This window comes from Galleria mellonella, unplaced genomic scaffold (assembly GCF_026898425.1).
Source record: "Galleria mellonella isolate WM207_F2 unplaced genomic scaffold, CSIRO_AGI_GalMel_v1 utg172, whole genome shotgun sequence".
Taxonomy (NCBI): Eukaryota; Metazoa; Arthropoda; class Insecta; order Lepidoptera; family Pyralidae; genus Galleria; species Galleria mellonella.
The window spans coordinates 1,336,540-1,359,893 of NW_026442015.1; the positions used below are offsets into that span (position 1 = coordinate 1,336,540).

Sequence of the window (23,354 nt, forward strand, 5' to 3'; positions counted from 1 at the left end):
AATCATAGACGTAAATGCTGAAAAGTAGTGGTGAGTCTGATAAGTCTTAGGGGAAAGCTAACACTCTTTATAACTTTGAACGTTTTTTGTTCCATTACAAATTAATAATTGTTTTTATCTGAATTGTTGATAAATACGAGGGGCGGACATGTTATCGGATAGTACTTGTATATACTGACATGGCATGAGGTTGATGCAATACATTGATTTGTATTACACATGGCCTCAATACACGAGTTGATTTACTGGTTTAGATTTATGATTTCAAAAGAAAGATAAAAATGCATGCCCTTACTATGCATTTTTATCTTTTTAATCAAAGTTTATTGAGAACCGGGGAAATCCCGCGACGTATAAAGCGTTTATTAGGTATCTACTACGATCATGATTATATATAGACAGCTAAAATAGTTCGTGAAGCTTGACGCTTATAAATGCCAAAGTTTTTCGTATACACAAACTACAAACAATGATGCAACTATTTTCATCTAAGGTCGTCGTAGAAGCACTACAATATTTCCAAAACGTTTGTCATTCCTGTCAAAGGATGCTTAAACTTGTTTCTATTCAAAACTTATAAAACAAAAATAATCCCATACCACGGATATATTCAAAATTTTACTCTAGGTTCTATTTTTAAATAAATTTTAAAGTTATTCCATATTTAAATGTCAAAATCCTAGTAACGAGTTCAGTGAAAGATGCAATAGCGTTCGATACATGCCGCATACTTTCTCTCTCTCTCTCTCTACATTGGCGAGGTTAGAGAGAGATAATAGATGAATTTGAGAGCAGGTCAGTTGGCCCATAGTGACAAATTCATAAAAAATTAACTAAGATGGGGTGTGACCTAATAGCTTATACACCTATCCCCCGATTTACACGGAACTTGTTTTACACGTTTTCGCTTTTACACGGTTTTCCAAATAAGATTTTTTTTTTTTGTTTTTATCGCACTCTACTAAATGCTACTGTGTTTGAACACTTGCGCTGTGTACACATCTCACGGGGAATCCCGAGCTTATGTGCTGACTTGCTGCACATGCACACTGTGTCTGTATTTCTTCGCATAAAATTAAAGTTTTATCTACGGAAAATTGTATTTGAGTGAAAGTTTCACAGTGTCAGAAAGATTTAATTTTTCAGTTTAATGTATTGTAATTAAATAAAAAACAGTGTTTCCGTAATATATTACATATTTTAACCTGTCAATGCATTTTATTTTTATTTCTGTGTACACCAAAAAATATTGAAAAAAATCACAACTGTTAAATAGCAAAATTATGCATTTTCTGCAAGCTTTTCGATTTACACGGTTTTGACTTGAAAATTTTTAATTTTCGATTTACACGTTTTTCTCAGGAATGTATCTACCGTGTAAATCGGGGAATAGGTGTATTTATATTACTCATATTAGCTATAGCGGTCTCGATGCCATACGCGCGTTGCCTAACCTAAAATATTTATTTGTTATAGTTAGTTTTTTAACAATTGTATAATATACTTTACAAATAAAATAATTTGAGAAACCAAAATACTGTTTACATTATAAGTAAGTATAATGATAACAGACGTTACATTTTAAGTAAATGATATAAAGATAAGGAGAGCACCGAACGCATACTTTTAAACACGACAAAATAGAATTATAATTAATTCTATAACATATAATATGTAAGAAGACATATATATGATAATATAAATAATTATATTTTTTATGTAAGTGAATATGGATGCACAAACATGTGTAGTATTTAAGTATAGACTTGTATAATAATGAAATTTACGACTTTTACATAATTTCATCACTTAGATTACAAAAAAGTATATAGTTATTTATATATTTTATATCTACACTTATCATTATTTTTACAGATTCTAATCTAATACAATAATGTAAATATGTTAATTATGTAACAATATACATGACATATATATACAGGTGTTAGATAGCTTTTTTTTTTCAATGAAAAAATAGAGAAAAGTTTGAAATTTTCCGGAAATAATTTCTACTAGTTGTCAGTTCAGAACAATGATCTGAATTCACTGTTTCGTTTTTGCCAATCTGTCGCTTACACCCTGTATATATACACAGTTATATAAGTTTATATCGCCAGTATTAAACTATTTTTTTTTCAGGCGGATTATTAATGAAAATGAGGAGTTTTGGAGACCGGAGCTGGAGAATAAGGCCAAGGAGGAATTAGTTCAATATTTGTTCAACAAACTGAGTAGGATGAATGATAATCAAGGTGATTACTATATTAATAAAATAAATATATTCACGACTATAAATCTCTTATGGGGCAGCGATTGATATTTGTCGACTGTTTTCTTTGTGGGTGTACGTATAATTCGACGTGGACAGCCCGGTTCTTTTTACAAAGCTATGTCACCTATTTTTATTGCAAATTGCTTTTTTTCATGCTAAGTTTCAACTCAGTGGAATTACTGAGTATTTTGAATTATGAATTCATGTCACAGTAGTCGATAACATGAAAATGAAACGTTGCTAGGGACAAGTGATTGAAGTGTAAGGCTTTATGGATAGCCTCTTAGCGTCAGATGTATAAAGTGCTACTTACGCACCATAATGGAGTATTTAAGATAATTTTCGAAAAGAGAGCCTGGCCCCTTAAAAAAGGGCATGATTACTAGTATGCACTTTCAGTTATCCCGGCATAGAATGGGCCAACTCTTCCTATCCTGTGAGTGTCGTAAAAGGCGACTAAGGGAACTTAATGGTCGAGGGATACGCAGCAGCGTCCCTCTTTAAACATCACCAAACGCCTAACTGCGGTTGCCAACCCGATTGCCAAGCGCGACAATTATTGACAAAACTCCCCAATAGGGAAAGGCCTATGTTCATCAGTGGATAGTTGACGGCTGATATGATAATGATGATGACTCATATATATCATTGCGCGTAGTTTAAAGTTCCGCTCGCATCATAGGATGGGCACCAGAGATTTGCGGTGATCACGGCCTACCCTACCCTCCCATACCAAAATCCCTGTTTTGTAGTATAAAATATGATACTCCGATAATATTGTGCTTTAAAAAAAAAATGGTAAAAACAGACCAATTGAGAACTGACTTTGAGGACGTTTAAAAATTGTATATTTATATTAAAAACAAAGTAAGCAAGTGCAACGGAATTTTGAACAGTTTTGATGTTAAAACAATATCCCCCAGGCTACACACCCCTGATGCTGGCCAGCAAGACAGGCAACTACGAAGCGGTGAAAGCCCTAGTGGAAATGGCGCCGTCGTCCGTCAACCTCCAGATGCCCAACAGTGGGGACACCGCTCTGTACCTGGCCGTTGGTGCTGCCTGTATGGACGCCAGTAGTAAGTATTTATATTATTAATTTTATTTTTGCCACTTCGGTTTCTATATAATCCTCTTAATATTATAAATGTGGAAGCTTGTGGAGATTTATGTATAGATGTTTGTGATTCTTTCACTTGAATTGTTCAATTGTCATTGTATATTTTTGTTTATGGTGCAGTAAAGAGTTAAATAAAATAAATAAAAATAATTATTTTATGTAACAACTACTGAACAGATTTGAATGAAATTTCGTAAAAGGGTAGGTTATAGCTTAACAGATTATATATTTTATATACTTATTCACGCGGGCAAAGTCGTAGGGGACAGTTAGTTTATATTATTTGATAAATGGATGAAAGGGAATCCTTGATTGTTCTCATCTAAGAAAGACATAGTGTCATAAAATTTTGTAGATATAAAACTGTTTTAATTATAGCACAATGCTGGCTTTACGAAAAATAAGATAAAGAGGCAACAATGTATCTAAATAGTGATCTCTTCCAGTAATTCTTAGCACGAAGACTTTGTGTAATATAAAACTGAAACGCATTTTTTATTCTCAGATCGCGGTAATATGATGAAAGTGGCCGACAATTATGTAAAAACCATCGAAATATTAATCGAAAATGGCGCCGACCCGAGCATAGACAATCACTCCGGCAACAACGTGAACGTCCTACTAACAGAGTTCAACATTGGCGAGTTGTCCCTGCTTATAGCGAACAAATTGACCGCTATCAATTGCTTCAATGGCGCTATACCGAAATCTAAAGGCAGCGACGTATTCATGCTCATCAAAGACAAAGACGGCAAAGTCAACGTAAAAGAAGTGCCCCGTGACAATAAAGATAAAAGGAAAGACACGAAACCTACAATTTTGGACAATACGCGCGTCGACACAAAAATTTACCATAGTGCAAATAAAATTAATATGATTATTAAGAAAAATACAGAGGGAACCGAACGTAGAGACGGCAATGTAACGAGTAAACAGGACACTGAACAAACAAACAGTGATACAAATTTTATGAATACATTCAAAAATTTTATAAAAAATAACAATAACGTGGACACAGCGAATATACCAATTATGGTCGAACGTAGACCCATTGTGTCGTCTAATAAAGAAATTACGGGTAGCAGTACTAGAGCGCGGGTGCCGCCGTCTCAAGAGGGCGCACCCAAACGAAATGCATCGCAGAATATTCTAAATATGCCTATAGTGAGCCCGAAACGGGAGAAGAAAAGTAATAATTTGATAATTGAGATATTATCTAATCAAAAACAAAGTAATACTAATATTAATACTACACAGAATACAGAAACGGTTGTCAAGAGATTAGTAAAACCCCTCAAAAGGAATGCTAAATTTATAATAGAACCGATAGCTAGCACTAGCACTTCTGCTCAAGTTACGGGTGTAACCGGACAGAGTGCGCCAAACCAAGTCGCGATACTAAAAAGCCATGTACCCACATCCGAAAATGATACGAAAAGGTTAAAATTAACCATAGAAAAATAATAATCTAAATAATGTATCTAGATTATGTTCATAGCAGAGGATAATAGTCCTGTCACGGTCTTATGGCTATATTTTCATACTAAGCCCTCACATGTTGCGTTTACTTTTCAGTTGTCTGTCGGCAAACTTAACTACAGTTGCTGAATATGCAATAAATTATACATAAATACCTATTTTGTATTATGTATATGATTAGATAGATCAAGGGAGACCTGTCTAGGTCACGGTACCTATATTCTCAGTTTATGAACTTATATTGAATGAACTAATATTGCAATATTAATTATTATGGCAGATTTCAACAATCTTTATATTTTTTTTTATTGGATGAAAATGGAGTGGTAACCCCGCCTGCGCTAATGGGATACGCTGGCGGGGCACCAGTGAAGGGTGATCGATGAGGATGAAAACAGGCCAATTATCCCATCATGATGAATTCATCAGGAATTAATCATGATAGTTTCCAGGGGGAACCGCGAGGAGGTCGACCTGGTTGGATATATTATTAGCAATGGGATTCTTAGTCTCCATTACTAACAATCCCTTTTTTCCCCCCTAATCTTTATATTTAAGGTCTCATATGCAGAATTATTTTTATTGTCATAAAATTATTATTTTTATCTTTGTCAGTCGCATAAGATCGTGACGGGATCAAGTCTCAAATATTAATGTAAATGAAATAATTCAGTTCCTAATTGTAATCATCATTTGAAAGTTACTTTTTTAAAGTGTTTATATATACACACACACGATTGCGTTTATGTGTTGCCAACATGCTCTAAATCTGTATGTATTTCATTCTAGTTAATATTTATTGAGCCTTATAAATATACTTAAAAATATACAACAGTATATGACGACATGAGTTCTAAATTTTTTACATTGTTGCTAAATTTATTCTTTTTAGGCGACGTCATACAATGTTCGTAAAAGTAGAAATACTTGCACGAGTATCATAGACACTATAGAAAAGGTTAATTGCATTGATAGCATACTGCCCCGTATTTGGTGGTATTAAAACTTTTATAAAGTATATACACTGGCAGTGTAAAAGAGAAAAACATATATAGAAAATACACAATATAAGTTTGAAGCTGATTGAGCAGAAGTATGAACAAAATAAATTCTTATTATTTTTAAATTTCGAAGTGTAGTAGTTGTATATGTATAATGCAGTTGAGTTAGTGTATGCTGTTCCTGGGTTTAATAAATTAGAAAAAAAAAACACACACAAAATGCATATTTTCATGTAATTATGCTGTGATTATTCTATATATCTAATATCTGTTTAATTGCAACATTTTAGAACTGTCAAAAATGTGTGGTGGGAGAATTGGTAGAAATTTTTTTTTTAAAAAAAAAACTTTATTTTTCTTACTTTTTTTTTTACTTTTACTTCAGAACTTTATTTTGATCAAATTTAATTTAATCAAAATAAAGTTCTGAATTGAACTTAAAATTATAACAAATATGTGAATTTTGCAATTCCATATAAATTCAAAACTGTCACATGTGTGCGTGTGACAGTTCTGAATTTATATGTGACATTACATATTATGTATGAATTACAAAAACATATTAATACTTTTTTTTTTGCAAAATCGTATAATTTTTTGTCAAATAAGTTTCAGATTATTTTATTATTAATTACTTCAGAGACCTATAAAAATATATTGTGTTATTAAAATGAATCATTCTACCGAATAAATACTGCAGTTAGATAATACTATCTCTTTTAGCTTCCACGTGATGGATAGAGGGGGCGATATATTGCGCCATCTGTTTCTACCTAGAAAAAACCTACATAAAATTGAAAATACTTCTTAATCAATCCTGACGTTAACGTTTATTATAATTATTTATCTAATTATATTATATAAATAATAATAATATATCATTAATAAATAATGTATAAATATTCTTAAAAGTTTTAATGGACTATTTTTTTTAGTTATGCTGAAGAGTATTTTTAAATTGAGTTTATTTTAAACATGTTTTTTCCATATAAACTCGTTTTTCTATTGTATCTTTTTTCGAGCTAAATTCTTAGTTTCTAAATAAATAATTAACTTTAATATTAACCGTCGATAAATGCAATGCAATGCAATGCATTTTGTAATCGTTGATATATTTACTTATATTAAAATATTTAGAATGGAATGTTTATTAAAAAAAAAATGGTTTAAAATAAGGAATTGTATGTCGAGATGCTGCTATTTGGTCTTTTCCCTGAATTGCTGTTTTATTTTGCAGTGAAACACATTTTACCTCATAAAAAGGATTATTACGTTATCATATACATATACAACTATATCTATAACAATTAAACTATTAAGCTGATCTTTTCAATATATGTAGTTAAATAAAAATTTATAATACGTCTTAAGTTTAGTTTATGAATAATTTAATTTTGTTGTGCTTAATAATCGATAATCAACTAATCGATAGTAGTATTCCAGCACTTATTTTGATTATATTGATTAATCGTCTCTTTTATAATCGATTATTAGGCAACACGTTATACATAATATTTTTATAAAATTTGTATGAATGACTTGTTTCACAACAAACATCATTAATTTGAATTGGCGCATAATTTGAACGATAATATTTTAGTGTCGGTTTTATTTTTTTTTTAAATTCAAAAATATTTAAGTTAAAATTTACACTAATCCAAAAAAAAAACATGATTTAAAACTTTAAGTATTTAATTACTTCAACTCTTAAGAGTATGTTTCTGTCAAAATTGTTTGAATAAAAGGCTGAATATACATGTTTTTAGCAAAAATATTGCCAAAAGGTTTTTTTTTTATTAGTAGTATTTTTTTATTTTCTTATAGTATGGGGTTTTAAGCTAATTACGTATTAAACGTTGATGTACTATGTAACAACTGCCAAATTTTTCATACTATTTATTGCGCCATCGTCACACCAGCAAACATAATTAAAAAAAATGTTATTTATAATCTCTTTATTTCAGAGCAAATTGGATAATGTATTAAAAAAATTAAATATAATTTATTAATAATAGTATCTGTGTCTATATATGTTTCAGAGCAACTTTGATAATGTAAAAAAATGTAACTTATTACTACCAGTTGCACTGGGCCCATAACTGCATAGCAATAGTCCTATCCAGCTTTTCTGCAATTAGTTTGTAATGCTCACTATTCTCATTATAATGTTATAAATATGATAGTAACTTTATTTAAAATCTCTTGCCTTAGTAGTCAACCAAATTTGACATAAATCTAGTGTTTGACTTGGAGAAAACATAAGTCTCTTTTTAACTGTTACGTGCTGGTTTGCGTAAGATGTTGCTGTCAGTTTAAACAATATCTTATTTGTAAACTAGAATAGGTGTCTATGTACGAGTGCCTGAGTAACGTTTATGTGCAATTAACTGCATTAGTATGTTAAAATAAGAATTTGTGATTATTTTAATGATTAAAATTAAATATTATTATTTGCGACTTTAATTTATAAATTATAGGAATGTTTCGTCACATTATTTCAACAATAACATGCTTATGGATGTTATTACAGTGTCAAATATGTCTTGTATTTATTTTAGAGATATACACATAGGATAGAAACATCTGACTAGATTATACTAAGCTAAAAATATTATACTATAAAAGAGCATCATCAAAAGCTTCGAATATTGAGAAAATAAAGCTCGTTACGAGTCTGTATGTTTGGTAGTGTATCTTGTAGTATTTTAAAGACGCGAAAATATAAAACTGTGTTTATATCTTAATTTTGATCATACCGCCTTGTACTGTTAAATCATACTGACATTTTGTTTATAAACTTTAAATAGATCTTAAAGTGCGAACCACACAGTGAAACTAGCAAACTTCGTTTCACTTATTGTGTAACTGCGGCTTCTTTGTATATTTCTTCACTCACACCATAAGAGCAAACAGTTGTGACAACCTAAAACTGCATATTTGCTATCGAACTTCTATTATGAAATTTTTTGATGTACCTAAAAACAACGAGAGAACGATAGTATTGCCTTTATAGAGGGATTTAGGAAATAAAATAGCAAAACATTTCAATAGCTTTATAAGACGTTTGACATTTTTGAATAGGGGTCCTTACTCTCTAATTAATATATATTAAAAACTTCTACGAACTATTTCAAACGTTAAAGAAAAAGCACTTCAATAGTTAATACACGGATTTATTAGACCTTTTTATGAATTTTAAATTGAAACAGTCGTATTCAGTGTTAGGTTGGGAACGCCGTGCTCATCCCAGAATCGTTTGGTGCCCATCTTAAGCGCCAACAAAGCTTCGCAAGCATGTTTGAAAGTATATATTCCCTTTTTTAAAGGGCTAGCGCCTCCCCGTCTACGCCCGGAAAATAATCTTAAATACGCCAATGGCTATACGGAGTTTCATTCGCTTAGCTTTCAGTGTTTGCGCTCACGCATCTTTCACATCTTCAATAGTAACGTTTACACGTTAATAGATTACACACCATTTTTATTAGAGCAAATATTTTTTTAACTATAACTTTCATTTTGACTTTGAATATATATACTTTGGTTTAGTTAATTATTATGATTAGGTATACTAATATTTTAATTTCTAAAATCTGATTCGAGTTCGGGTGTATAGTGATTTTTATTTATCCGTGTATGTACCGTATAATAAATATATTTATTTATTCTTTACCGTATAAACAGAAAGCGTATGAAGGGCAGAGGTGTGTACTAATATGTGACATAATTACAAAAAAACATACTTAAATAATTATACATAATACATAAGAAATATACATATAAACATTACTTTTAATATATATGTATATACTAATATCAATAATATATCTTTTAATAATTTATTCTTTAAAAAACGGTGATTGATTCAATTAACATCTAGTCTAGTTACATTTATGTTGAGCCATAAATAGTTTTCACATTTTATTGGGCCCACATCAGATTCAAAAGGCTTCAAATGTATTGTAAATTGTAATGTGAATACAAAATAATATATTCAAGAACATTTGATTAGAAAGAGATGTTAAACTGGCGTCAAGTTTACACTCGCTCCAATTTTTTTTCAATACGATCTTTGGTTCTGTACTTTTATCATTGTATTGATTATGTAGTACTATGTATGTAATTTGTAACAAATATAACATTTATAAAGCAATTGTTTTTTTTTTAAGAGGTTATCACAAAGAGTAAACATAAAAGCGACCGCACGCGCCCGGTTTCCATTCTGTTTACATTAAAAACTAACTACCACTAGTTTTCAAATATAAATTTTACTTTTGCCAAAGCTTAAAAAAATATTAAAATCAGATGGAAATGTAGGTGAAGTTAGCTGCGAAATTTTACAGAATATCATTGCATGTTATCTTTACTGATAGATATTTCTCTTCGCAAATTTAAGGATATATCCTTTTATATATGAAACGTAATTTTCTTTGAAATGTTCGCATTCGGATGCCAATATCTGCTTTTTTTTATGAAAACCGATCAACTAACCTTTCCTATGTGTACAATCTCAAAAGGTGTAAGACGAGACAACAATTCATTGGTTGTAATTAGATATAATTATAGAATTATACATGTAGAGAAGCAGACTCAAATACTAGCTTAAAAAAATATTATATAATTATAGAAATATGACTTTCATATTTTAATAATGATATCTAATCTCAAGTATACTTTATCCAGCCATCGAATACTTTCGTTAGATTTGAAATTAAATTCCGTATGTGATAGATTAACAGACACGTTGTATTTCGTATGAATATAAGCAATTCGAGTTTCCCTGTACATCGTCACTGATTTTGAATACTGACATCGTCTGAAATTTTAGTCATGAGTATGCAAATATTCTATCGTAAGTTCCCAAAAATCCACCACAACTATGCATTAAAACTTATACAAGTTGTTAGTTGAATTATTAAGATTAGAGTGGTACTCAAATTTGAAATCGATAATGGTGGTAAAAAATTTTAGGTTAGGTATAAAAACTTTCTAGGATAGGTCTAGGTCATATTGAATTTACTAGTCTAGAATAGTACGAAAAATAAAACCCAAATATATATAAACTTCACCTTTATTTATTTACATTTACAATTTAATACGTCCACAAATTGTAAGTAATGTCTAAATAATAAAGTACCAAACTTGAGCAACCGTAGACTACATTCATTGAACCATAGACACAAATATACAAAAAAAAAAATCTCGATATTCGTTTACAATGTTTCCATATAATAACTTACAAGGCTAAATGTTACAATGCTGAATTTTATACAATTTTCGAATTACATAGAACAGTCAGTCGGCATCAAAATTAATCACTTCGAATAGATAATAAATAGACTAAAGACAACGGGAAAAAGGTCCATTTCTAAATAAGTATGCGATCTATCGTAAACAAATTACAATTATTTTTATTTTTTTAACCGTGTTCTATTACTGTTATTGTACAAAATTAGACTGTCCCGTTCTGTTGCATTCGTGTAGTAGCGTAAATGTATTTAGAAATGAATCCTTTGACTTTTCCCAGCTACTCCAAGGTTATCTAACACTCTTTTATTACTACTTTGATGTTTTTATGTTTCAACTTCTAATAATGAAATAACAACTATGATATTAGATAGTAGAGTAGTTGGTGTAGTCTAGAAAAAATTGAGGTAAATATATATTGTACATGAACCCCGCCAACATTACTTAATCGTATAAAATAATGTTTTTAAGTATATGGAAGTAGGAACCGATGACTTCATCTTCGAAGTATAAAATAGATTTTTTTGTAATAATATTACTTGATAACGATGATAACCTAGGAGTCTAAAGTTGTCTTTATTCAAAAGTGTACTCGAATATAATATTGAATTTATACAATATATCAGTACTGTATTTGTATTAAGAACTGTCATCTTGTTTATGGTTAACAACCTAATGGATTCTAAATCTAATATTTAGTAAGATCAAAATCTTACTAAAGTCATCGACATAAGTTAAATTCATGTCAATAATAGATATCGAAAATATTCATTTCGGATTAGATGATTTGAAAGAAAAAAAATATTGTAGATACCCATTTATTACTGTATCTAACTCAGATATTCGTTATTAGGTACCTATTTAATTCGAGATACATTAATTCAATTTATAGCACATTTTGATTCAACAGAGTAGACAATTTGCCTTAATTAGGTATCTAATAATCATATGCTTTTAAAATCATCTCTTCCCAAATGTAAAAACGATTCTATTTTGTTTCGTAGTCAAGTCCAAACTGAAATAAGTCAACATCTTTAAACAAAAGTCTAACCTATCTTTATGTATTATGATGAACTTCGAATCTTGAATTTATGATTCAAACACGACGACTGTGTTATTTATGTTTTATACAATTTAGAATAGTAAAGAAGGAAATTGACGCTTCGTCTGATGATATTCGTCGCTTTGAACAATACGTGGACATCAAAAAATACACTGTAACGCCCACGGTATGTCGCACATGTCGTAATTTTTTAAGATTAAGATGTTATGCTTTCGTTAATTAAATGTATGATCTTATTTCTTTAGTGTCATGGAATAAAATATGTAGTATTATAGTCATAAACGAGTTACAAACTGCAGTATGCAACATTCCGCAGTCAGGAGTGCAATTATGTAGTACTACTTTATATACTTACATTTTGAATATCAAATTATTGTGACATATTGTATTAGAACTCCATTTTAAACAACTTGGCTAAAATTGTCTATGAATTAAAATAACAAAGCCCAACAGGTATTAGTGTGGCCTTATAGTCATAATAAAGTAATATTTATTAACCAAATTATATATAATGGAGAAAGCTTATAATTGATTACCTACAAAACTCAAGCCCTCAGAGAGTACGCTGTATAGATAAAGAGTCAATTATTTTCAATTAACAAATAAAAATATTTGGCAACTAATTCGGTGTAGTCACCATTAACTAACACATTAAAAAACCACATTATAAAAATGTTTAAACAATAGGGGATATACAATTAATTATTATTCTAAATATACAGAGATGCGATATTTTTTGTTTTTACAGAATTATAATTTGAGCTTAGGAAACAATAATGTTTTTTACGTGTCGAAAATTTAAATCCGATTTTAGTTTCAATTGTAAGACGTTGATGAATGACCTATGTGAGAAACATTCTGTATACCAGAAATTATGGACTTATTAAACTTCATTAAAACTACTCATGAAGGTGGTACTTCTAAAACGAATGTTAAACGAGTGTAATGTTTGTCCTGCTAGGAGACATGTGGATGTAAGGAAGACGGTCGACTTCCCAGAATAATTAATTTGGTTTAAAAAAGATTATTGCAAGTATTGGAGAGAGTATTTGAAAGTGATAACAAACATAAGATTATCAGTTCTGCCATAACAGTGGTGTGAATTTGTAAAATGTTTAATTCAATCGTAAGAATAATGTGACAAACATTTTTCATTGAAAGGAGTTTAGAACAATCTATGAAGCAAGATATGAAATTCTTATAACTTGTTTGTTACTAATAGATGTCTTAATTATATTTTTATTAATAAAATTATAATATTTCTCCCAAAAGAAAATAACACAGAAGTCATGTGAAGCATCTACCCACACAAATTTCCCTACCACCTTTCAATGAATTAACAGTCATAATATTAAAAGTTTTTAATTCGTTTTGGAAAGAACCCAGTAAATTGTAGTTTATTAAATAAATTAAATTCAATTTGCATGATAAACATTTTAAGTAATAATGTGGATTTTTACAAGTAACAAAGTATTACATGCTAACTATAACCATTTTTGAGTCTACGAAAATATAATGTTAATACGAGTAGGTACACCTAAACTAAGGACGAACCCATATGATTAGACTAGTAACTATAGGTAAATATATCTCTATAAACAGAATTGTAATAAAAAAAACCACCGACCAAATTTAACTAACTTCATGTTTCACAGTCATGAATCCAAGATGACGGGAAATTATAAGAAAATTTTATAAATAAAGTATAAAATTAACAAGTGTGTATTTTTATAATAAATTACTCCATACCTTTTAGAAATATAGGGTTCTTATGAATTTACTAGAGAAATTGGGCTTAACTTTCAAAAGTATTAAATATATAGAAAAAATGTTAATTAGATATGGAACGCAATGAAACTTACGAAGGTTTTAAAAATATAACTACTGTTTTTTTTTTCAGTAAACAAGTTTTGTCTGTCACGTTTGTAATTTTATGTTTCGTTGATTTAGGTCCATCTCTGGATTTAGACACTTTACGTCGACCCTAGATTACGGTGATATGTATTTATTTCCTTTGGCCGGCGGTTAAATATATTTTAGTAACCACCCTACCGATAAAATGGCAAACCGAAGCCCAATGTAAGTACAAATTATAAAATATATTTACAGTTTAACAGTCGTGAGACAACAATTCATTAATCGAATTATTCTTTTCTAGAGGTGTATTTAATAAAAAAAATAGTCACAGTAAAAAATATTTCGATTAATAATATTGAATCATTTATTTAATAACATTTTTTCAAAATTTTTAGATTTAAATATAAACTTATTGTCAATTATATCCATTATAATAACAGTTAAATATCATTTGTTCAAATATCAATTATTCGAGTAAATGGAAGATGTTTATTTATCACAATATAGTTCCTTGAACATAGACAAAAAGTTAAAATAAGTAAAATAAAATGTCATACATTAAACAAATTTAATGGAGAAATTTCATATACATAAGTAGGTATTGTATTAGTATGTTTTTAAACTGCGTTTTGTTATACCTAGCAAAAAACAAACACATTGCTGAAAATAGTACATAATTCATGAGTAAATAAAGCAAAAGTTTTGTTTACGTAAAATATTTTGACTTCTTTGGGTTGATACATTTATTTATCTAACTTTATCTATGAAATAATAAATTTTAATGTATAAATTATTACTTATGTATTAAAATAAAATAAAGCTTTCAAATAAATAAATAATAATTAATTTTAAATTTCAATCTTTTTAATTAAAAATAAAATGAAATTCCTCCATTAAATTATAAATAATTATAAAATTGCGTGTATTGAATTCATTTAGATATAATTAAAGTAGATATTACGAGAATAAAAAATAATGAGAATGTAAATAAGTAGATTGAATTTTTTAATAGATTATAATAATGAATAATTAAAAATTTTATCTAATAAACAATAATAATACCTATATTGAATTATTGAATAAGTACGTAATAAAAATTAAAAATATACATACTACAATTTTTTTTTAATAAAAAGTGATATCTACAATTAAAATGGAATGTATAACACACAACCATAGTTTGTGAAACAGTCGGTGAAAGGCAGTATAAAAATTAGGTAACTTGGGTCGTATTGTATTATAAAAATGACCATGGTAGTGTTAAGTTTATACCGTCTTTTCCTATAAGACAGAGACGTTGTATGTTTTCCGTTTAAAATGTTACATTTGGTATAAAATCCTTTCAATCAGGACTAATTTAAATCGTATATAAAAACACGATATAACACACACAGTGTCGCTATTAATGCTCTGACCGTAACTATATCACGCAAATATTAAGCTATTATTCATCAAGACGTAAAATTGCCTATTTTGATGAAAAAGTGACAAAACGATAAAATACTAAATAAAGTTTTAGCAATTAATGTTTTATCACTTTTTGATAAACGAAGAAAAAGAAAGTGTGTGTGTATAGTAGAGTTCAAAGCTAGGAAGTTGGATGTTTGACGTTTTTATGAATAATAGGGTAAATTATATGTCGAAGAGAACATTTAGAATTCGGTCACGTGATCACATTTACTCTTTTCGATGTTTAATGTAGGTACACTATTTTTGGATGCCGCGGTGGCTCGGACGGAATTCACTGCGGTGGATACCTATGCTGTTTGGTGGATGGTAGGTACCGTCGGTTACCGTCTGCCGAGCTCGAGCGCGTCCTTGGACGGTTGCTTGGGGGGCTGCCTCGCTAGCGCCGCGCCTTCCAGCCTCAGCGTGCTCTGACGGTGGGACGACCTGCGCAGACATTTTCCGTGTTCTTATTGTTTTCTTCTGAACTAATGTTATGTTAATTGTATATACTATATAGTGTTAGGGAAAGATATACCTATGTACGTTCCAATGAAGTAGTTTAAAATTTTATATATCTATATGATTTATATATATTATATAAATACATATGTATTTATATTGTCACATGATTGAATTTTATGACTAATGGACAACCGCTCAGCGTCGGATTAGCCATATAGTCGAGGTGGCATTTGCCAGACGAGCCTCAGCCTGCATAGGCCTCCACGCGCTTGGTTTGCGGGGCTTTGCGGTGCCGCTATCAACTAGTGCAATACCATCATCTAATCTCAGGCCCTGGACTCATGGTCAGCCACTCGGGTCCTTCCAGCCCAGACCAACCTTGCCATCGTCTTCACACGGATGTAAAGTTTGCATATAAGTTTTATGAGTATACAAACCTTTTGTATACTTAATCTTAATGTATACTTATTTAAATGGCAATAAGATCCATTGAGTGTAATAGAAGAAATAAGTGGAGAAACAGACTTTATTACACACTAAGATTATATTGTTATGATTTATTTTGAATATAGATGTACAGGAGAGTAGAACAGAGAGAATTCTGTAAGAGTTCACTTTCAATAAACCCAGAGAGCAACTCCCGCCTAACCCCGCCTGCGCTAACAGGAATACGCTGGCGGAGCACCAGTGAAGGGTGATAGATGAGAATGAAAACAGGCCAGTTAGCCCATCATGATGAATTCATCAGGAATTAACCATGATAGTTTCCAGAGGGAACCGCGAGGAGGTCGACCTGGTTGGATATATTGCTAGCAATGGGATTCTCAGTCTCCATTACTAACAAACTCTTTATCCCACTATTAATAAATTAGGACGGGCAACAGTACAGACAATCCTAACCAAGTGTAAACACGTGTTCCTTACATCCGATACGAGTACACTCTCTGGGGGGAAAGGGATTGTTAGTAATGGAGACTGAGAATCCCATTGCTAGCAATATACCCAACCAGGTCGACCTCCTCGCGATTCCCCCTGGAAACTATCATGGTTAATTCCTGATGAATTCATCATGATGGGCTAACTGGCCTGTTTTCATTCTCATCTATCACCCTTCACTGGTGCTCCGCCAGCGTATTCCGTTAGCGCAGGCGGGGTTACCATTCCATTATCATCAATCAAAAAAAAAAGTACACTCTCTATGTATCTCTTGATAGGATTACTCTTGTAAGGAGTGTGTGTTACTCGACGTCGTCGAGCAGTACGAGTCGTAGTTTCAGAGAGCCCAATAGAGAGTAGTGCGTATTGAGTATATGGAGCTATGTGCCGTGTGCGGCGTGTGCGGCGTGTGCGGCGTGTGCGTGTGCTACCTGATGAGGCAGGTGACGGCGAGCAGTATGAGCAGCAGCCCGAGCGCGGACAGCCCCCAGCCCAGCGCCGCGCGCGCCAGCGGCGGCGCGCGCGTCGCCAGCCGCAGTAGCGATGTCACTTCTGCTGGTAGCGAGTCGATACCCTGCCGAGGGGGGAACGGAATTTGTAGCAATCCAAATTAACGGCTCCATTGTTAACAGTTTAACCTATTTTTTTATGGGTGAAGATGGAATGGTAAACCCGCCTGCGCTATCGGTATACACTGACGAGGCACCAATGAAGTGTGACAGGTGAGGACGATGGCAGGTCAGTTGGCGCATAGTGACTAATTGAATAAGAATTAACCACTATGGTTTCCAGGGGGAACCGCGTGAGGTCGACCTGATAGGGTGTATTGCTAACAATGAGATTGTTAAACAATTATCATTACTCATTACTAACAATCTCTTTCCCCCAGTATATCCCATTAGGTCGATCTCCACCCAATTTCACATGGAAACCATCATGGTTAATTCCTGGTGAACACATCACGATAGGCTAACTGATCTGCTTTTTATTCTCGCCTATAATCCCTCATTGGTGCCCCGCCAGTGTATATTGATAGCGCTGATGGGATTACCATTCCATGATCATTCATAAAAATATGATAGCCTGCCGATATTTATATTCCTATTTAGTATTACTCATTAGTGAAGACAAAAAATAAATTCTGAAAGAAAAAATTCTGGATATTATCTGATTCTATATCTGGGAGTTATCGACATTAAAAGTGCTCTCACATTTTTGGGACGCAAGGAATCTTTATTTATTCAGACTATACAATTATCGTTTTAAATGATATCGAAAACTGACCTCTTCAAACCACATTATGGGGAACACAATGTCTGGAAAGTTGGCGACCTGCTTGATATCCAACACCTGAGATACCGCTAGGTTGATTTGGATCCGCGCTCGAGCTCGCATTGCGATGCCCATTTCCTGAGAACAATTATTTTTAATTAAGAATTTATGCTATATCTTTTATATAGGATAAGCTTGAGAAAACCAAAAATCACCGATGACTCTACTTTCAGTCTTTTGAACACAGTAAGGAAATCAATCGATTCAACGATAGATCAATTTTCTTTTCTTCAATAAATCCTGTATGGATTTATCTAAGAAGATAACCTTCCTTAGTTTTAAGAAGACTTATTTATAAACATACCGGCTGCACGTCGATAAAGAGTCTGTGATCTTCAGGTACTGGTGGCGAGATGCCCTCGACGGCCTCACGAAGTGCCGGGTCCGCCAGGTAAAAGTGTGGAAATGAGAGCATTATTGGAGAATCTGAAAAGATAATAAATTAAAACTAACTTCCAATCACTTAAGACGGAATATTCTTCAAGAATTATTGGGGTTTGCAAAACTTTCCTAATATAATAGTATTCTTTCATTACTTCTTGATTATAAAGAGTACCCCTTGGTGTTTTTAAGCTTTGATAGCTTTGCATGATCATATCCTATAGTTAAGTGTCCATTTATGTCATCAACTAATTATGACAAAATTATAAAATATCTAAAATATATTAGGTTACCACTATAGCCAAGAAACCAAGTATTTATTTTGCTATAAAAATTTGCAGGTTTTTCTTGAAGTGCTTCAGTCATAACCAACAAATTACGATTGTACTAACCATATTGACACAGCGAGACGTTAAACAGCCCGTCGGGCGCACAAGGCGGGCCGGCTGGACAGAAGCAGCGGTTATGCTCGTCTGCCGCGAATACGTCTTCAGGTGGCGTAAAGCGGTAACCCTCTACCCCCGCAGATGTTTCCACGTCCTCCAGGTATCTGTAAACAAAGGCGTGGTTCTTAGGAGTCTTTCTTTTTAATGGATTACAATGGAATAGTTAACCAGCCTACATTGTATATCGTTGGCGGACTACCAGCTAGTTAGATATGATAGATGAGAATGAAGTCAGGTGAATTGGCCCATTATGAGAAATTCATAATTAATTAAATACAATAATTTCAAGAGGGACCGTTACTTTACGTGTCCAGGTACATTGTTATGCTAGCAATGTTGCTATTAGTCCTCATTAGTAACAATTCCTTCCCCCATTTCAAAAGATCTATTAAGAGTCTCTCCAATTCAGTGTAGGTTTTACGTTTTTTTATACTAATATGTAAACATATAAATGGCAAACAAATTTGGCCTATTCTATGTTGAATCCACACGGCAATGCAGGTAGTTTGGGACCATTTCTTATAGCAGTCTATGGGAGAAGTCTATGTTCAGCAGTGGTCAGATAACGGTTGATATGTTATGATGATGATGATGAACACTTGCCTGCCGCTTCTATGATTATCAAATATTGCTGTAATATAACAGGATTATTTGTTTTAGATTAGTTCAATGCTGTGGGACATGAAAAGTGTATTGTGAGCGACTGTTAGTTCGTAGTAACTCATACAATGGGCACTAAAACGTGTTTTGCAATCGTCGCTTCATAGCGACCCCACACCACAGTATCGTGCGAGCGGATTGTTTTGTGTCACTGCTCACACCGTTACGTTTCTGCAATTTTGACCTTTTCACGATTTCATTATTGGTGTATTTTGACTGTCTTCCTCCACGAAAAACTTGTCTACCCTTATTATTTTGGAAATCCAAAAGATCTTAGAATTTATGTTTATCGATTCAGTGACCTTAAAATTTAAGTTTATTGATCCAGTGCTTTGAGCGTTTTCAAGCCAGACTAGTTTATGTTTTCTTAATATAAACGAGCCAAGGCGATTACATTGGAGCGGAATCGGTTATTTTGAAAATTTTACTCTAGACAATATTATTCGTATTTCATAAGGTATCTTCGCGTAAAACTAAACATTTTTTAGTTCTAACAGAAATCACTTTGCTAGATTTAAGTCTTATCTAACTTAGAATCAACAAAGGAAATAGTTATTAGTCATTATTAGTCTTCATTTACGTTTTAAATAGGAGTACATCATAATATATAATTTTGTTTACGTTTGAACAACATGTTTAATTAAAATAATAATAAATATAAATATGACAGTATAAGGATGTTGTTTAGTTGTTTAATTATTTATGCAAAATATGTTCAATATAAGATATAATTTAAGATAACAGTAATTAATGCATATATTTATAACTAAATAGATAAATTTTATGAAATTTTATTATTTGCATTATTATTAAAATTAAATTCCTTTATAAATAGTAAATTTAATGTATTTTCATTGTAATTATGACGCGTCACAGGTAACAATACAGTAATATTATTACGAACAATAAATTACGTGTCGGTGTGATAACGTTCAGTTTCCATGTAGGCAATATGAGTGCAGCAGCCTTTGTTTGACACGTTCACTTTTGCTGCACGAACGATAACAATCGTCCTAAGCGGACAATTTGATATCGTGCATGCATTATGCTGATTTAAACAGAAAAGATAGACTGTATGGTGATGATTATGTACGAGATTAAAATGAAATTTTCATCATATAATCATAATTAGGTTGAATGAGTCTTTCTTATATTTAGATTTAGCCACGGTAAATATGGTTAAATACGATTCTAGTTCAGCTATTGCACATTGACTTCGTGCAGTATTTTAAGGTCATCACTCTATGTTATAGAGGCAAAATAACACTACTGCTATTTATATTATGATAACGCTATGAGATCGTCACTTAAACATCTCTCCAGTCATCAGCATCAGTTCCTCGAACTTTATAATCGGTCTTTTTGCAACCTGTAGTAATGTTGGTGTTCTGTTAGTAAAGAGTATATATAAGACTAAATCTTCCAAACATACTTAACTATTAAAAGAGTTTTGTTACCTTTTTTTTATTTATTCAATGTATTGAATAAGTAAATACATATTTAACTGTAGTCACAATATAAACATACAGTTAAATAAAGTCAACACGTTCATTTTTAAACCTTTATTCATAATAACTAAAACTTCATACAAGGTATTTTAGCTATTGAAGAGTTTTATCACTTGCTTTCAAATTGGGAATTTAACGCAAAGGATCATTTCAATAATTATAATGTATTTATGAGATTTTTGACGTTTTATACATAAAGGCGTAATACTATAAACACTTATATTAACTGTAAGAAATATTTTTTTTTATTAAAGTTGGCAAAGTTTTTTTTTTATAAATATCAGCATTTTGGACCTTCTTTAAAAATGAAATTAATATGTGGAATACACGAGTAGTTGGCCACCATGTTTGTGCAAATGGCCGGAACTACAAAAAATTGGTTTCATACTCGTATACTCGTAGGACGAAAAACACAAACATTTTACATGAATATACGAGAATATGACATTAATAACATATGTAAATGAATGAACTTTGTATAACAAACAATGGCCCTTGGTCGGTGCTCGATGTGACATGGAGGTTTCTGGCAACCAAGTACGAGCCGTAAGCCGTAAGCTCGTAAAGCCCTCTAATTGATTTTTACTGCCACTTCGTCTGGTAACGCTAATTCTTGGATTTAAGAGTTCCAAATACAGTAAATGGCAAAAACACTCACCTAAGAGGTAATAGTCGGCACAAGTCTTTGTCATAAACTCTTAATGTGTCATTCTTGGTGATGTGCGGTGGGAATATGGAGCCGTCCGACCCTGATATGCTATTGCATTGGTCCGTGGTCCAGTGGGGCAGTCTCTCGCGCATGTTGTACCGTTGGAATATACCGTAGTTGGACATATCGTCGGCGCCAGTGAACATCGTCACCACGTCTGGTGATGTTCCATTTTTCTGTGAAAAATATCAAATAAGAACTTTACTAATGGCCTATTATATTATTTTCCAAACAAGTTGATGAAGTAAATTAGTATGTGACAATTAAATATTAACAACAAGACAGTATACTCTATGATATCTATGGCATTGTTCGTTTATAGGCGAAGGTTACAACTTTCCATTAGGTGGATCATCAACTTGTCTGCTATATCAATTTAGATAAAACAAAAACAAAATATGGCATTGTATATTACCCATAGCACCCCTTATGAGATGACGACGTCCATGTAACAGGTAATGATAGTAGCAATGTTTTGTGTAAATGAACTTTTCTAAATCGGCTTGGATCTGGGTGTTTTAGGTCGGACCTCTTAGGACACTATGGACGTAGCGGTGGTCGTTATTCCTTTATGTATGGTGTTGTTTATATTAATAGACAATAACAAAATAGGCGTTCAAATTTATATAAAGAACTTACCCCATACAACAGCCCAAACTCCTCATAAGGAAGCTTTTGTTCTTTGGACACCACGTCTTTGGCCAATTTGAGGAGCGGATCTTCATATCCCCACAGCAGTTGCCCCACTGACACTTCCACGAATGGTTTGATCTTGAGAATATCCATAATTGACGCCATTGCCAGGCGGAGGAACCGCGCTGCATGCTTAGACTGGGATGTAGCGCTCTGGAAACAAATAACACGTATAATAAATGATGAGTCATATATTCTTAAAATGATCGATGTAGTTCCCTAAGATTAATGACAGAAATCTATTAAATAAATGAAATTCGCTTGATTTAGAACCTTTGGCAATGACAAAAAATTTAAGACGGTTTCTAGCGGTTTAGATTCATATTTAATAGTCTAAAATGTGTCTATCTACGTGGTTTTTCTCACAACACAGTTAAACCAATTTCGATTAAAATTGACGTAGAGTAGAAAATTTGAATTCAGATCTCAGAGAAAATAAGTATAGTAAATGGGTGAATCAGGTTGTTGGTAAAAGTTAGTGGAAATGAGTGAGTAAATAAGCTATAAGGAAATAAAAAATCTGTTATTATTAACGTTATAATTAACTGCCCTTTTTATTTCCTTATAGCTTATTATTCGTAAGGACGTAGGTTACGAACTGTAACCTTCGCAAGGAACCTTCGATAAACCAATTTGGTTAAATCTGATTCCAACTGGTATTTCCCGAATTAAATTAAACACATTTTAATGTGTAATATGGTAGACGATCCATCTCATGAACTTTCTGACAGTAATGTCTTCT

General features: G+C 32.0%; 2 protein-coding genes across 3 annotated transcripts in view; one reads left to right on the top strand and one right to left on the bottom strand.

Moving 5' to 3' along the window:
* LOC113514235 (uncharacterized) overlaps positions 1-10,022 on the top strand; it is a 31,140-nt gene extending 21,118 nt beyond the window's left edge. The window contains exons 4-6 of the mRNA XM_026898261.3: positions 2,140-2,252; positions 3,196-3,351; positions 3,898-10,022. Of these exons, the coding sequence (XP_026754062.2) occupies positions 2,140-2,252; positions 3,196-3,351; positions 3,898-4,856 (1,228 nt within the window). The 3' untranslated portion in view covers positions 4,857-10,022. The remainder of the gene's footprint in view (positions 1-2,139; positions 2,253-3,195; positions 3,352-3,897) is intronic.
* A 4,886-nt stretch (positions 10,023-14,908) lies between these two features.
* LOC113523132 (scavenger receptor class B member 1) overlaps positions 14,909-23,354 on the bottom strand; it is a 99,477-nt gene continuing 91,031 nt past the window's right edge. For both annotated transcript variants that reach the window (XM_052893185.1, XM_052893186.1), the window contains 7 exons: positions 22,559-22,765; positions 21,869-22,095; positions 18,989-19,146; positions 18,520-18,641; positions 18,168-18,293; positions 17,315-17,457; positions 14,909-15,929 (listed from right to left, as the gene is read on the bottom strand). In XM_052893185.1, coding sequence (XP_052749145.1) covers positions 15,827-15,929; positions 17,315-17,457; positions 18,168-18,293; positions 18,520-18,641; positions 18,989-19,146; positions 21,869-22,095; positions 22,559-22,765 — 1,086 coding nt within the window. In that variant the 3' untranslated portion in view covers positions 14,909-15,826. The remainder of the gene's footprint in view (positions 15,930-17,314; positions 17,458-18,167; positions 18,294-18,519; positions 18,642-18,988; positions 19,147-21,868; positions 22,096-22,558; positions 22,766-23,354) is intronic.